Raw genomic sequence first — 16,766 nt, 5'->3', positions numbered from 1 at the left:
AATCCCGTTCTAAGTGTCCGAAAAACCCTGTACACATTTGAACTATGAATTTTTTTTTTCATTATAGAAAAACGAATTGCTTTCGAACTGCATGGTTATATATAGACCTTATAGAATCGAAGCATATTATAAAAATCACAGGTAACAGATTTGTTAGATGTGAGTTGAAAGTGTTAAATTTATTAAAACAAAAATCTTGTATTACTTTAATGTTGTTTATTACTATTTATTTTAAGTCTTCCACAAAAACCGGAGTTTACAATAGTTTTACGCGTAAATAAGTTTAGGGTACGAAATAAAATTGGTAGTATAACGAAAGTTTAATAACAAAAAATTTAAATTTTTATTATATCGAGAGTTCATTTGGTCACTTTAAAATTGTGAAATATTTCCGTTTATTTATTGCACCCTTTAAACTGTTTTTACCGATAGTTATCTTATGAATTATTTTAATTAGTTTAATATAGTTAAGTTAAATATGTACAAAACCAAAAATTATGTAAGTTACAATAAAATAATTTATTCTATAAACCTAAAAAATGATGTAATATTATTAAAATTCCCAATATGCACAACAATGCATATACTTTTGAAGATGTAGTAAACTAAATTTAAACAAACATTATTATGTATTTATATACATTAAATTTCTTTAATAGCCTATGCTTAAAACTTATATCAATGTTTGTTTTTTGATTACAACACCGATAAGACTTATGTCGAAAGACTTACTTGGTTATCTGGTTAACTCAAAATAATTGGTTATTCTATTGCAAAAATATTCATTTAAAAAAAGGATAAACCATATTAAGAAAAATTATACCCATACCCATGCCCAGGCTATAGTAAACGCATTTGAAATTATGTGGATTATTTAAAGTATTCAATATAGACATATAAATAACCATTGGCACGAAATTAATTTAAAAAAAAGGAGATATACAAGTCTCATTATGCGTACAAATATAAAATATGCAATATTTTATGTTGGAGTTTACTTTGATTTGCTAGCGTTAAAGATAATTCTTTCCTTCCGTTTGTCTCTGCATAATTACACTGTATTACAAAATGATACATTTGTTAAATAAAATTTATGGGAAATTTATGATTACAAAACCCGAATTCTAAATGAGTTCAAAAAAAATTCCTAATCTAACCATTTTTAATCGCAAATTTTTTGTTATTTTACATCTGTGGGTTCGTGTAACTTTTTAGCTTTTCAAAGAGTGTTCCAAATTAATTTTATGATTTTTTTAAAGCTGATATTACCCAAAAAACCAATGCTTATTACTGTCAAATAAATACATGAAATTCATTGTACATGTACGTTATGTGTCGTGTACGTTGTGTGTTGCTAATATCTCCGTAAGAAATTGCATCATAAATGAAAACAATAAAAATGCATATCAATTTCTGGTGTGAAAACAGCTGTTGAATATAACTGGGTTGACAACTGTAAAATATAGTGCTAGTGGGCTACAGATTCAAGTATGTCTCTGTTTTGTATATGGTTTTAAAACTTTATTAAATACTAATAAGTTTCGCAATATTTGTGTGAGAAAAATAATGTATGCTTAAATGATTTATATTAAGTACAAACAATTGTTTCGGGATCGTATTTTCCTGTAAGTTACGTATATAATTTAAGTAACCATTATCATATGAAGTATTTTGTAATTTTAGAAAGTAAAGCTAAAATAATTAGATTAGGCGGAGTCTTTGGTTATCTTATTATATATAAGATCTAAAAATCCTTAAAGTAAAATCGGCAAAGCCGGAGATTGATAAATATTGCTGAGATGCGGCGGGACGCAAAATCGTAAAAGATTTACATTCACATCAAGTCGCTGTATTCGGGTCGTTGCGATTAAATCAGTTGCAGTGATTTCTCCTCCTCTTCTTTGAATTAAAAACCGCCGTATCCACTTATGTCGGACGGTTTTAAGTGATCAAACACAGTCAAATGGTGTGAGGGATGACTATGTGGGTGAGTATGAGGATGAGTGTAGCTTGGGTAGTTTGCTTGGTGTGGCGTATGACCATATGGGTGGTGTCCAAAGGGATAATTTGGACTCGGAACATGTAAAGTTGCAGTGCTAGTTGGCCCAGTAGTCTGAACGCTACTGCCCAGACTGTAGTGACCGTGTGTTCCTGAATATTCTCCTGTATTATGCTGTGGGTGGGATCCATACGCAGGGCCGTACATCGAATTTACATTAACGGAAGAGATATGTGCCATGTGGTGCGCTTGGTCCACATACATCGGATGCGGATGTGAGTGAGGTGGATGAGGATGGGAAATCGTATGAAGACTAGGCTCAGAATTATTCACATTCGTGCCTAGGCCGCTACCAATCAGTTGAGGTGCATGATGATGATAACCCGATTGATTATGAATGGGATAGTCAATATTGTTGCCAAAATTATTGGTATTATGGCTACTTTCATTGTTTCCCTTTGTTTCTCCGTTACCATATAAAGCTGCGTTGTCAGTTCTTGCAGACGAAGCAGAAGCGGCTAGACTTTTTACCGAGAAATTGTTATTGCTTACATTGCTATTCTCTCTTGTAGCTCTACAAGATTCTCCCTGTGCGGAGTGCTCTTGATTGCATTGCTTTAGTTGCTGCTGTTGATTTTGTTGATGTTGTGGCTGATGTGGTTCAAGCTGATGCTGCTGATGTGGATGCTGGTGGTGCTGCAAGCTCAAGAGACGGCTTTCAACAGCAGCCGCTGCTGCCGCTACTGTCGCTGATGGTATATTGCTGCAATCCTGCTCTCTTATTGCTGGTATTTGATCAACCAGCGATTCGAGTCCACATAAGCTTTTATGAGCGACATCTGAACCGATGTGTCCTGATGGAGAGGAATTATGATGGGTTTGATTTCCCAGTCGTGGACTCAATTCCTGGTGGTGAGCGGAGATCACCATATAAGGATTTGAATTCTGTTCTTCGTAACGCTGCCAGTTCTCCGCCTGCTCCTGATGGAAATGCTGCATAGGGGGATGATGTTGCCGGTGTGTCAGTTTTTGTGCTGGTTGATTACTTTGGTGTGGATGCGGCGAAAGCCAGTGCTGATAATGTTCGTGAGGATGAGCTGTGTTCGCCTCGGTATCAGGTGTGGGGCTATCATACTGGACCTTTTCCATTATTTCAGGGTGCTGATGATCCAAATCAACGGCTTTATTATGCTCCCGTGAGCCCACTTGGGTGTCTGAGTGTTCGTCTGGTGCATCGAAATCGACAGCTGAACACATATTTGGCGAACTCGGAGGAGGAGTTTCACCCAAGTGCGGATGCACAGGCATATCTAGTCCACCGTCCAGGTTTCCATGCTGGGATTGCTTCTGTGGAGGATGATGGTCGTTTTGCGTATCGATAACGGGCGACGTACCCTGAGCCACTTGCCCTACCGGTGGAGTTCCATGTCCATGCACTTGAGTGTAATTGCAGTTAAGGGCAGGAGAGGCCATTGGTGATGCCGATGCTGTGTACAATAGGTGCGACGGTGGGGGGGTATTGTACAAACTAGGCGGCATTTGATGACTGCTCTGCGGAGACGCTGCTATATGCTCCATGGAGAGCGGATGCATTGCACTTGCCGACAATCCTGCTGTCGTGTTTATATTGGTGTTACCGTGTTGCAGTTGTTTAACTGTCAACATGTTGTCTATTGCGGGTTTAAGTTTCTTTGGCCTACCTCTCTTCTTTTTTGGTGTTTCAATGCTGCCACTGGCAGATATCACCGAAAGGTTTAGAATATTATTAAATTCGGGATGGGGTATATGCTGTCCGGCCATAGCAACTTTTCCACCCACGGAATGATCAATAACATCTTGTCCCTTTATCTTTTTTGGACGGCCCCTTTTTTTCTTCTCCAGTGGTTGCTGCGGCAATGGCTGCTGAGAACCGAACACGGATAAGTAATTGTTTTCATTAATTGAAGGATTGAGATTAGACACTGGCTGTAATGGTCTTTTTTCTCCCGTATAGGAAAACGATTCCCCATCAGTTGCATTACTTGAAGATGACACAGTGGGAGGCATTTGAGACATCATTTTTTCAGATTGAACCTGATCTGACTCCTCGGCGACAATCCCACACTTCGTATCCCCTGCGATTGAACCACTGCAGTTACTTACTAATGTTAAACTGGATAGATGATCGCCAAGAGAAGTCTGAAGTGTTTGCTTGATTTTACCACTGATTTCGCCCTGTTGCTGTTCGGTACATTGACGGATCCTTTGATCCGTAAACACGCACTCTGATTCATCGATATGGGGTATCTGTCCGTTCAGAAAGTCACGAAACTTTTTCAAAGCCGCATAAAACGGTACTTTGTCAGCGGCGCGCGGCAACTGGGCGCATCGTGCTGATGATGATGGCATCACCCAAATGAACTGAAATATAAAAAATTATATTTAATAGTGTTTGGAAAGCATATTAGGCATTTATCAAACAACAAAGGAACATAGCTTCGGCAATGTAACGCTCACATACCCTTGCAGTAACTATGTTTTCACAAAAACAAAAAAGTACGATAGTACGAATGCCCTTGAAATAATTATGTATTTAAAAACACTTTTGCATTCCGAATAAGATGCCTTTATAATTAAAAACAAAGATTTCTTTTCTATTATTATATCCGTTACTATTGGAGCAAAGAGGCTTCGTTGGTAAGTTTGTAACATATAGAAGGAAGCGTTTCCGGTTCTGTGAAGTTAAAAACACACTTAAAAAATGTTCGATTTCATAAAATGAAAAAACTTAAACATTTTTTATAAGTGTGGGCGTGAGAATTTTGTGCAATTTGTGGGCGTAACAACATTTGGAAAAAAACTTGCTGCGTCTAAGTCTCTGGAAGCTGCTTGCTTAAACTCAACATTCTAGCTTTTGTAGTTCCTGAGATCGAAGCGTTCATACTGACAGACGGACCGATATCGTCTTGGCTATTGATCCTGATCCAGAACCATACTTCATATGATCGGAAACGTTTCCTTCTGCCTTTTACATACTTTTAGTATATGGGTATGACAACTAACAGGAAAATAAAAAATGATGTTCAGTTCTCGAAAAACAAAGACACGGCAAAAACGGATCGAAGACACGTGCCAAAGGCCACAGAACGCAGAGCTATTTCCTATGCCAGCCTATTGGGACGCTACCAAACACTGATATAAAATAATGAAAATTTTAGAATTTTAAGTACAGAATTTTTTGTTTTTAAATTGCAAAAAATCTACAAATGATATGTATATAATTTGAGAGTAATATCTCCAAAATTCATTGAATTCGGATTAAAAACCTTAAAACAACCCTAAAAATACAACATTTTGTTTCGAATACTTTTATAATACAAACTACAAGCTAATAAATAAAACGCTATAATTGAATTCGTCGACTGTTAGATCCGTTACTCAGATAAAGTCGCGGCCCTGGATAAATTGCATTTGGCAGTTCGATAGGAAATGCTTGTCCGTGACAATTTGAAAAAAAAGTTTTTTTTATTTTATATTAACGTTCTTGAAGATCCGAAACCATCGATATAAAAACATCGGTTAGTGATCATGATGGTGAAGATATACGAGTATACTTTGACGTGGGAAATATTTCATTCAACCTGTTACATACTATTGAACAGAACAGAAGCCATATAAATTTCTTAGGTGCTATTAAATTAATTAGCATGGTAATAAGAAACAAAAACTATTAATTTAACCAAATATTGAAAAAGAACTAATTTGGTGAAAAAAATGTAAACAAAAATGGCTCTGAAAATGGTATACTAGGTGTTGGAATTAATTCGCATCTTTTTTTTTTTTTGCAAAGTTTCGTCATCTATTATGAGGGTATCATTACTGTAGAATCATTCAAAATATTGTCCATCGTTATCTGCAGCCTTTTACCATTTTCTGGTAAAGCTCTTATTCTTCTTATTTCTTTATTTCTTAAGAAAATTAAATAACGTCCATTTGATCCCACGAAATCTTCATCTTCGAACTTTTCGGTTGTCCATGACGTTATTTGTCTTCCAAGTCAAAATTTCTACTATTAAACCACACAAACCACCTTCTGCATGTTTGCTCAGCGAGAGCATATTCACCGTATACTTGCACCAAAATACGATAACTTTTCGTGGCACTTTTCTCCATGTTAACATAATGAAGTAACACTCCCCGCAAAAACAATTTTCAGCACAAACAATTGCTATGAACACAATAACGAAATGTTATATATACTGGTAATATACTGGTAAAGAAGCGCTATGTCAGCAGCTTCCAGAAGAGTATTTGCTTATGTATGTGTGGCTATGAATAGTTGGCTAGCGCCATCAAAAACGATACGAATTTATTTTTTTGCTTATTTATATTTATATTTATTTTATATTTATTATTATATTTATTTGCTTTTGTATGTGTGGCTATGAATAGTTGGCTAGCGCCATCAAAAACGATACGAATTTATTCCAACACCTTATAATTAGAAATTTCGACGAGTTCGAACTGAAAGTATAAAAGTAATATAACAAAATATCTTAGAAATTATTTGTTGGTTTCTTGCTATTCCGATTTTAGCCCTTGCAACTAATGCTATTCGACAAAAATACTTACTGTATCAGTGCCATCGACGCGATCAGGTTGGCGACCAAAGTGAAATTCCTTTTTTCCCGAAAAAACTTCAAATATTAGTTTGCCATTAAATACGGCTACTTTTGGTCGAAACCTTTGAAGTTTCTCCAGCAAAATTCGGCTTCCCTCTTTTATCTCCTTCCTTGTAAGGTCAGCAGATCCTTTCGTGGCTCGAGCCACCATATTGGTGAATCCTATTCCTTGTTTTATCAGCAGGTGATCTTCATCAGCACTCATCTGCTCCTGAGTAAGTCCCGCTAAGTACAGACACTTCCAAAAGTGATTGCCTGGACCTGCGTAGTGGTGTCCCTTGTACGCTGCAAATAACCCAGGATTTATTCCGACCTGTAATGCGGAAAAGAAAAAACTATTAAAATTGTTCTTTGTATGTCAATTTTAATTTTTTGGCATTTGTAAACCCGAAATTTACAACTCACTATAACTATATCAAGGTTATCACATAGATGATCTGGAATTGTCCGTTTAATCACTTCTTCTTCAGACATTCCATTAAATCTGTCATGTTTTTTGCGTTCCTTGGGTTTTACGGCTTGATCCCCAGAGCCATCTTCGCAGCCTGCTCTGCCATCAGATAACCTAGAAAATAAAATATTAATATATTTTTATAACAACACAAAGCAAACACAGCAATGCTTTGTTTTTGTCGATCTTTTCTGTATTATTACAAATTAAAAAGAAAAACAATGTAGTCGAGATTCTGGTCGTTTATATGAATCTCTTTTAAGCTCTTAAACTAACCTGCAAGTCAGATTGACCACCAAGATCACTAGTATTATATATAAGACAATTAAATGGGCAAATACTTCAGTTTTCTCTAAAAATCTTAAAACGATTGATCCCTTAAACGCAAACAGCGCACAAACTACCTTGAAGTGAGCTTAGTTGACACCGCCATGCATGAGGTGGTGGTGCCAATACCTGCCATGACAGCCTTCCTCGACATTGAGGGAGATGTCAGAATCGAATCGACGACCGACTCTCTTCCATTACTTTATGAGTATGGGGTATACAAAGACTGCAGCTGATGTTATACTTATAAGCCAAATCTCTATACAATACCGACTTTATATGACGGCTACATGCTTAGATGTTGGTAGGTCGTGAACGACCTTCTGATTAAGATCTGAAATTGGCATACATGGTTATGCGGATGTCCTTGTCATTCTGATAACGGAAAAGTTTCTTTTTTATAATCAGCGGACCTAAGAATCTTACCTATAAAAATCCACATAGAATGCGATTAGTTTTCTTCGGAATTTGGTTAGGATAGTTCTATTCTTCGATTTCCCCTAGAGTGTATTGGAACAACAATTCTTCCCAATCACAGAACGCATTTAAAATCTTTACGGATAGATAGAAGACTGATGCACAGGTAACAACTAACTCAACTCAGCTTCCAAAAACATTTCCTCAAGCATTTTTCTTGATAAAACACATTTATAGAGGAATTAATTATACTCGGTTGTCTGTCCGTCCAATCGTATGAACGGCCAGATCTCGGGAACTTTAAAAGCTTGAAGGCTGAGATTATACATTCAGATTCTAGAAGTATTAGCAGCGCAAGTTTGTTTCAGAACATTGCCACGACCACTCTAACGCCCACTAACCGCCAAAACTTCCGAAAATGCTGAGAAATAAATGGTTAGGTTCCGAAAACTATTTTATTTAATGAAAAAATTGTGCGAAACGTTGAGCGTGGGAACTTATTAATCCTGACACCGATTTGCAAATGAACCGAAGGACGAAAATTTCTTATTCTCCCGAGCTAGCACACGACCGCTACTCACAGGCAGTTACATATATTGCTAATGAGTCTCTGATTTCATGGACATGGTACGCCTTAAAATCCTAATGTATTAAAAACTTCGCCAGTTTATAAAAAATGTTCAAATGTGTTGGCGTGGCGGTTTTGAGCGGTTTGTGGGCGTTAAGTGATAGAAATTGGAAAGATAGAAATAAAAGGAAAAAAAATTAAAAATTTTTCAAAAGTGTGGGCGCGGCCGTTTTTAGCGTGGCAAAAAGTTTTTATAGTTTCCGAGAGATAGCCAGGCCGACTTGACTATTGATCTTGATTTTGTATATACATTATAAGGTCGGAAATACTTTCTTCTACCTGTTCATCACTTCTCAACAGAGAACCCTATTCTGTAAATATCTACAAGAAAGCATTGTGCATTTGATTTGTTTCCAAATAATGCTCTAGCGTGGTAAAATTTGATCTATCTTCAGCTGTTAAATTTGATCCTAGCAATTAAAGGAATCCCATTAATTGTATTAAATTTACTTCCTGCTAAAAGCAACCTCCTTACGTGTACATTTGTGGCCTGTATTAATCTGAAACTCTAATAATTTCCGTATGAAACTGGGAAGTAATCATACTGTTGCTTGGGCTCGTATGTATATGCTAAGAAAGTTATATCAACTTACTTTTGTTGCTCGGCTGGAATTGTCATTTGTGTGGTATCAGTACTATCAGCAACTAGCTTTTTTTTGCGCCCTCTTTTTTTCGGCATTGGCTTGGAATTGGAATTTATGGCGCGCTGAGAGCTATCAGTTTGATCCAAAATAGCTGTACTTTGTTGACTGTGTCGATATATTTCTCCGCTTAGACATTCGGGAGTTTCATTTGATACTAAAATCCCATATCGCCCCGGCCCGGTTGGGACAGGCTCCAAATGGCGATGTGATGGTGAATGCATGTTCAACTCCTCACCCATAAAACTGTAGGGATCGACAACAGATGCATGACTTGAGCATCGAGTGCCCCCACTCAGTTCTAGATGAGACTGGGAGGCAAGAACATGTCCTTGGCTACCGTTCGATGAGCAAGCATTTGGGTCAGTGTGAGATTCACCGCAGTGTGGAACTTTTGTCAATTGTAAATCATCAGGCTTCATCTGGTTTTGCGGCATTAGCACGATATTCGGATGTTGCATTTGATGCTGAGGAGTAACGGAGTGTGTGGACGAACTATGAGAATTTGGTGTTAAAACGTCGCCAGCACTTGTCTCATAACCATCATCTTGATTCTCAGGTTTTGTGTTGGTTGGAGAAAGGGTTCTGAGAAATTAAAAATAAATATTAAAATTTAAAATCTAAATTTGAGATATATAACGTTATTTTGTACATGTATTTGAGCTGTCAACTGATTTTGTTAAATCTTATATAATAAAGCTCTTTAAGACTATAGACACTACATTGTTGATTCTTATTAGCCCAATGTAGTGGTTCATAGTGTTTCTGCACGTGGGCTGACTATTAAATATATTTAAGTCTACGAGTTGATTTTCAAAAAATTTAATTAAAATAATATTGAATTAAAAAAAGTCTTTTAAATCCTAACAATAAATACTAGTTATCACATTATTACTTTTAATAACCAACATTAATTTCGTAGTCGAAATGTATGCCTCCAAATTCTTCTAGCTTTTTGCTTATAAAACTCTAATTATACAAATGTAAACATCTTATTTTCATTTTAACCATCCTATATAAATGTTGCACGAAATAACAAATAATTTATATAATTTCCTGAATTAGTTTCAGCAAACTTATAGCCTCAAGCCTTGAATCGGAGATAAAAGATCACAAAATGTCAAGAAATTTAAAAATAATAAGAGATTTCGTAGAAATTCTGTATTGAACATTGCCTGACAATGTGCAAATACTTTTGAGCTTGTGTAACTACTTACAATTTAAAGGCATGGTTGGGTTCCTCATGAAAATCATCCATAATAAGATCATGATAGTTTTCGCGCAATGGCAATCGTTGCTGTGTCTGTTGATGTGGGTGCTGATGGATTTGCTGTGACAAATGATGTTGTTGGGAAATAGGAGTAGATTGGTGTAAATGCCCGTGGCGATCCATTAGGTGCTGGTGAGGTGGCTGCTGTTGGTTATGACGTTGGTGATGCTCAGTTTGATGGGCACCAAACATTGGAGAATTTTGATAATGAGCTACATAACCAGCATAACTTGCAGGCTGCTGATGGCGAGGACTGTGTTCATGTATGATTTGTTGATGCTGATTTTGAAGAAGGTGCTGCGGTTGCATCATTTGGGCATAAAAATTATTGTGCAACTGACTGTCCATATTAGAAGTCGCTTCTGATTGGCCAAATTGGCCCGAAGGAGCAATATTATGGTGATCCTGCAATGGAATTGGAATAGCTTGTAAAAATGAACTAGGGCTTTCTTTCTCGATTTGAAGCAAAAGTTCGGAGTGACGACTCTGATGCTGATGGTGGTATGACAGCTCCGAGCTTACATTCATAGGCTCTTGCTTAGTGTCGCTCGATTCTGTTCCTGTGTGTTGTTGCCCTTGGCCGGACTGGTCATGGTGAGGCGTCCATAAAGACGCCCTTCGATCATCCAGCAAAATATCACCTGTTGCTCTCGTTACTACTAACTTAGTAGGAATTCTTAAGTTCAAATTGGAAGAGTCATTTGCACAACCAACAATTTTATCATTTGCTAATATACTTGTGGAACTAGTAGAGTTATACAGACCAGCCGTACTGTATTGCAATTTGTTATCAATAGTTGAAGACGATCTAGTCGAGGATTCGCCTAGAGTGCCAAGCCTGGGCTCTTCAGATTGCCTGCCCGGTGGGCTCGACGAAGAGGTCTGAGGTGCTGGAACGACTAATTCCACACTAGTAACCAGTGCCTGCTCTGGTGGCATATAGCAGTCGTTATCGAATGGCACTATTTTTTCAGGACTTTTTCTTTTTGAATTGCCTATAGACATTGTCCCTTCAATGACACTCTTACTGTTGCCTTTCAAATGCTTCTCCATTTCGGGATATTCATTTGACTTGATGTCTGACATTTTTGTTTTCTGATCCATATCGGACTCGTCTTTTGGATTGTCCACATCATTGTTTTTAATGCTGTTGTGTTCAAGAATGGACAGCTTTAGTCGTTTGCGATTATTCGGCAGGCCAGAGACATACTTGCCTGATTCATTGTTGCCATTTTCTAAATTAATTAGGTATGGTGTTAATGGCATCAATGTCAGTACGGTCCCGTCCTCAGGTCCCGAACTTACATCCACCTCTGATGCCATTACTGTGCAAATAGGTTTTACTGCCTTCTGAACTATTGCTTGCTCAGACAAAACAAAGTTGAAAGTTTGCAGAACCTTTATGGTATATTTTGAGGTTGCAAATGATCTAGCTGCTTGTATTACAGCTATTCGTAAGACTAATGAAGCTACTGTAGGCTTATATGTGAAGGAACTACTTAACAGTGGAATGCTTCCACTTTCCTCTTGCATATCCTATTTAATAACCGTCCATTTAGGAAGAATATATATATAAATCACTTCCAGAAGCATCCTCATCAAATATATTTATTCGATTAAATGAACAATTTCTTAGGTTCGGAAAAATTATTTTGTAAACCGTGTTATGTGCCAGATGCGCTATAAGCTTGCCTAAAAATAAATAACACAAGCCAGTTAATTAGAAGAAATAAAGGAATATAATATGATTGTAAATGCTCATAACCCAACTTCCAATTTTTATTTAATCCTTCATGCAATGCTGATAGACCTTTCTGTCCATTTCCCATAAGTCTTATTATATAGTAGAGTCCCTCAACAACCGAATACTCGTAACTCGATTACAATAATCGTCGTAATTTGACTTATTGTTTAGCTATCAATGTGAGATTTTAACTTTATATTGACTGTTATATTGATATGTATAGATTATCCGCGCTAGTAATTTTGTTATAAATATTTTTTTACACTGGCATTAAACGAATACAATGAACCCCTTCACGGAGTAACAAATGTAATAATAAGCACATAAAGTACCTCGTCCTTTTATATCCTATAAGCATAAAACTGCAGATATAATATTGTTATTATACCTGTTACTCATGTAGTAAAAGGGTATACTAGATTCGTGGAAAAGTATGTAACATGAAGAAGAAACCTTTACGTTTATTCGTATAAGAAACTACACTAGAGAAATAAAGTATTCCAGAGACAGAAGCATGTTACAAGCCGCCCAAACCTGTCACGCCATAATTCTTAAATAAAACAAGAGAAACGCCATAGTCAGTTCACCGACTATCAGATACCTGTTCGTATACGTATTCCGGTATTCCAGAAATATTATGAAATTTCTCGTTCACGCCTTCACTAACTGAGTAACGGGTATCTGACAGTCGGGGAAATCAAAATGAAATCTGTATTATTTATATTATTGAATTTAAAATAAGTTAATTTCGAATCATATGGCCCCGAAAACAGTTCTAATAAAAATATGGTAACGGATTAATCCGCATTTCCCAAGTATTATTAAAAGGCTCTCCAAAGCGAATATTTAAGTAAATAGGACTTTTTAATGGTGAAATATTCAGCAAGAACTGTACATAAATAACACTTCTTTGTTTCTTAAGCCTGCATTCTACATAAGTATGTTGTTGAAATTTTATTAAAATAAATAGAGTTTCATGGTTAGCTTATTCGCGAATTACTTATATGAAATATATGGCAATAAATTTAAAGTGATATTTGCACGATGCATTTAAACTTGTATTAAGAAATCAATAATAAGCATATTAATGTTGCAATATTTATTTTTATAAAAGTAAGTGTAAAGTACCTAGTGTCTTAGAATAAGGCCGAACTTTAGGCCTTACTAAAGAAATTCACTATTTGCTTACCGCAAATATAAAACATTTCTTTATTCTACTTAAAAATTTGTTATCTTTTGTTAATTGCTTTTCTGTAAATCAACGTTCTTTTGAGACACCTATGGTATAAATATGCATACACATAATATTTAGCAGAGCCTCAAAATGCAACGAAGCGAAAAATGGCAGTAGCAAGTTTTGAGTGTGTATGCGTACATGCATTTGTATGCACGTACATATGAACATATGTATAAATCCGCAAGCACCAATGTTGAGTTTACATACATATGTGTGAGTCTAAACTACTGTACCAGAAAGTTTGATAAAATCAAAAACAACAGCCAAATAAGTACGCACTCTCAAAAAAGCTCAAGCCGTGAGTTCGTATGTGTTCAAGAGATGGGTTTCTGAGAGGCAATATGTAGTTACTCGATGTATTCATCACCCGCGTACCGATAATGTATACGATATATACCATATACATATTTTATATGTTATTTTTTATAAATTATATTATATATTATATATTATATATTATATTATATATTATATATTATATATTATATTATATATTATATATTATATATTATATATTATATATTATATATTATATATTATATATTATATATTATATATTATATATTATATATTATATATTATATATTATATAATATAAATGATAATCGACTATAGCGCTCACTCTTGTTTTTATTAAAACTTTATGATTTTCTAAATCTTATTACTTAGCTATGTCTTTGTGATGATTGTTAAGGCGTTGCTTCATATGTAAAATACTTGTGGACTTGTGGATATACTATATTCGTGGGAAAGTGTGTAACAAGTAGAAGGAAGTGTTTCCGAGTCTGTAAAGTTCATATTATTGATCGAGCTCACTAACCGAGTCGATCTGGCTATGCCAATTTGTCCTCACGTTGTTTCGTCAATCTATCAATATATAAGCGCTTTAATTTCGGGAACTATACATATTGATCAGGCAGATACTTCTAAATTATTTTCAAAAAGGCCGTCCAACCGAAAAGGCTTTTCATCTAAGCCGACCTCGAGCCGGCAACAGCGCAGAACAAATTATAAAATGCAAGCTAACTGTTAACTTGCTTGCTTTCACTGTGGACGGCAGTCCACTTAGTGATGAAGCGCACCAGGAGAGTGCAATAGCGACTATAGACATATACACGGAACAATTTTAATTTGCTCAGGTTATCCGATCGTTATATATATACATTTCAGGAGAAAACAAGATAGAATGCTATAGTCGAGTTCCCCGACTATCAGATACCCGTTACTCAGCTAGTGCAATTTCAAACGGGAAATTGCAAAATTTTCTGAAATATCGGTAAAAAGTGGGAAATATATAATAAAACAAACATATTTTTAAAAGTGTGGGCTTAAGAGTTTTGGGCGGTTTGTAGGCGTTGGAGTGGGCGTTGTAACATTTGGAAACAAACTTGCGCTGCATCTATGTCTCTGGAAGCTGCATGCTTAATCTGAAAATTCTAGATTTGGTAGTTCCTGAGATCGAGGCGTTCATAAGGACAGACGGACGGACATGGCCAGATCGACTCGTCTATTGATCCCGATCAATATATATACTGATATATATACTTTATATGGTCGAAAACGTTTCCTTCTGCCTGTTACATACTTTTCAACGAGTCTAGTATACCCTTTTACGCTACGAGTAACACCACAAAAGCCACAAAAATATTAGTAAATTTTTTCAAATCACTAGTTTTAAAGATATTAACAAACACGATTTAGGAAATTTTGTTTTTTTAATTTTAACTTTTGTCATGTGGTTTGTCTGTCTGCAAGAAAACGTGTAAGCAGCTATAATTACCCATCGTTGTCATTACCCGTCGTTGTCATTGAACACAGAAAGTACCACAAAAGTTTATGCCAGTGTATACTTCTGGTCGTTGTATTTAGGTAAGTAACTCCAACATCTTTTAAACTAAAATACATCTTGACGAGTTACAAAAAAAAAACGAGTGACGATCGCACCCTCAACACACAAAAGTGACGAAAAATGATTTTGCACTTGACTTTATAAATAACTTTATAAAATTTACTCATTCGGAACGCTTTAAAATACAATGGCCGGCTGAAAAAGTAAGCCAAATATAATAGTAGTAAACAGATATCATTTTGCTTCACCAACCCCAACATCTCTCGTTTTCAGAATGCTAATTTCTATATTTCTTTTTAGCACTCTCATTAGCTGAATAAAGGGTATCTGTTAGTCGAGGAACTCGATTATATCGTTCCCTCTCGTTAACATAAGACTGGCTTTAAAATTGAGGGATATTCCTCTGAATCAGTCAGGGATCAGTTAATTCTGAGATTATAATAAGTCAAAATAAGAGATTATAATAAGTCTGAGATAATTATTAGTCAAAAGATGCATATAGACACAAATATGTACGAATACGAATTAAAAGCACTGGCATGGTGTATTGTACATGTGCGCACATATGCGAGTGTATGTATCAATTTATTTTTACTTATACTATTCTTTATATGCTACGCTGTGCTGTGCCCGACAATTTGTATTTGGATCCACGGATACGTAATACAGACCCGATACCAAAATAAAAGATAAAAGACTAGTCGCTACTCTTCTCGTTTTTTGTTATGTGAACAATATATGCACATATATACGTATACATATATATACACATATGTATCTGCTTTTCATATGTATTTCTGTGGGTTCACTAGAGATGCTGTTTCTGTTTTCGCTTTCCACAGTGGATGTGGCAGATGGCAGCAAGAGGAGAAGAAGGAGAATGTGCAGAAACGAGAAGAGAACTGAGAGACGACCAACAAAAATAAGTTTGCGTGTATTTGTATTTATGTAGAAAATGTGCGAGTATATGAGTGGTCATGTACTCACGTTTCGCTCGACGGTTTAGGCACAGGATAAGTACGGGGGAATTCGAGCACACAGTACGTAACAGTTACATTTTCATCGAAGTCGCCATTGAAGCACTGCTCCTTAACTGGCGTTCGCAGTATGATGCACATTTTGCATAATTTCAATTTCGAATGTACATGCAGACATATGTATGTGCACACATGTCGGGTATGAATACACACACAGCCGCAGTACAGTAGTTTGCCGCAGAATGAATTTGAATTGCCACACAGCACCGTTGCACAATTTTTCGCAGTTCAGTGGTTAAAATCGCGCTGTATCGGAATCAAAACAGAACTCTGGATGAGATTTATGATAATTTTCCACTTTCTGCTGCTCGTGCACGACGAACCACGAACAGCAACCAACACCACTAACGCCGCAAATAGAAAGACTAGGAAAAATGAGCTTTGCTGACTTATTTGCAGTTTATTTGAGCTTTTTCGTCCAGACGACGTGTTGGATGTGTTACGTTGTCTTTCGTTACGTGCTCGCAACGGAGCTGCGAGAAATAACCTAACGCGTTCTGCCGGA

The 16,766-nt window shown here is 36.2% G+C and overlaps 1 protein-coding gene across 6 annotated transcripts; it reads right to left on the bottom strand.

Annotated features, from left to right (window-relative positions):
• Positions 1-1,508: 1,508 nt before the first annotated feature.
• LOC6555861 lies at positions 1,509-16,727 on the bottom strand. Of its 6 annotated transcripts, XM_026983314.1 has the most exons (7): positions 16,212-16,295; positions 11,605-12,086; positions 10,342-11,541; positions 9,077-9,709; positions 7,066-7,225; positions 6,611-6,973; positions 1,509-4,399 (listed from the first exon to the last, which is right to left on the bottom strand). In XM_026983314.1, exons 2-7 carry the CDS (start codon positions 11,925-11,927, stop codon positions 1,907-1,909), a joined length of 5,172 nt encoding a protein of 1,723 aa, XP_026839115.1. In that variant the 5' UTR covers positions 11,928-12,086; positions 16,212-16,295; the 3' UTR covers positions 1,509-1,906. The 6 variants fall into 6 exon arrangements, with proteins under 6 accessions (XP_026839115.1, XP_001982724.1, XP_026839116.1 ...); XM_001982688.3 differs by having other exon boundaries at positions 10,342-12,086; positions 16,212-16,681; XM_026983315.1 differs by lacking the exon at positions 16,212-16,295 and having other exon boundaries at positions 11,609-11,630.
• Positions 16,728-16,766: the final 39 nt, after the last annotated feature.

Source organism: Drosophila erecta, unplaced genomic scaffold (assembly GCF_003286155.1).
Source record: "Drosophila erecta strain 14021-0224.00,06,07 unplaced genomic scaffold, DereRS2 tig00000294-arrow-arrow-pilon, whole genome shotgun sequence".
NCBI lineage: Eukaryota > Metazoa > Arthropoda > Insecta > Diptera > Drosophilidae > Drosophila > Drosophila erecta.
Note: the sequence above shows the minus strand (reverse complement) of the source record. Positions and strands in the feature narration are given on the sequence as shown.

Excerpts from the sequence above, each read along its gene's own strand:
- LOC6555861 (XM_026983312.1), bottom strand. The coding sequence starts at position 11,927 with ATGCAAGAGGAAAGTGGAAGCATTCCACTGTTAAGTAGTTCCTTCACA. Across the intron at positions 9,710-10,341 it reads CCCAACCATGCCTTTAAATT|AACCCTTTCTCCAACCAACA; the intron begins GTAAGTAGTTAC and ends TTAATTTCTCAG. Across the intron at positions 7,226-9,076 it reads ATTCCAGCCGAGCAACAAAA|GTTATCTGATGGCAGAGCAG; the intron begins GTAAGTTGATAT and ends TTTATTTTCTAG.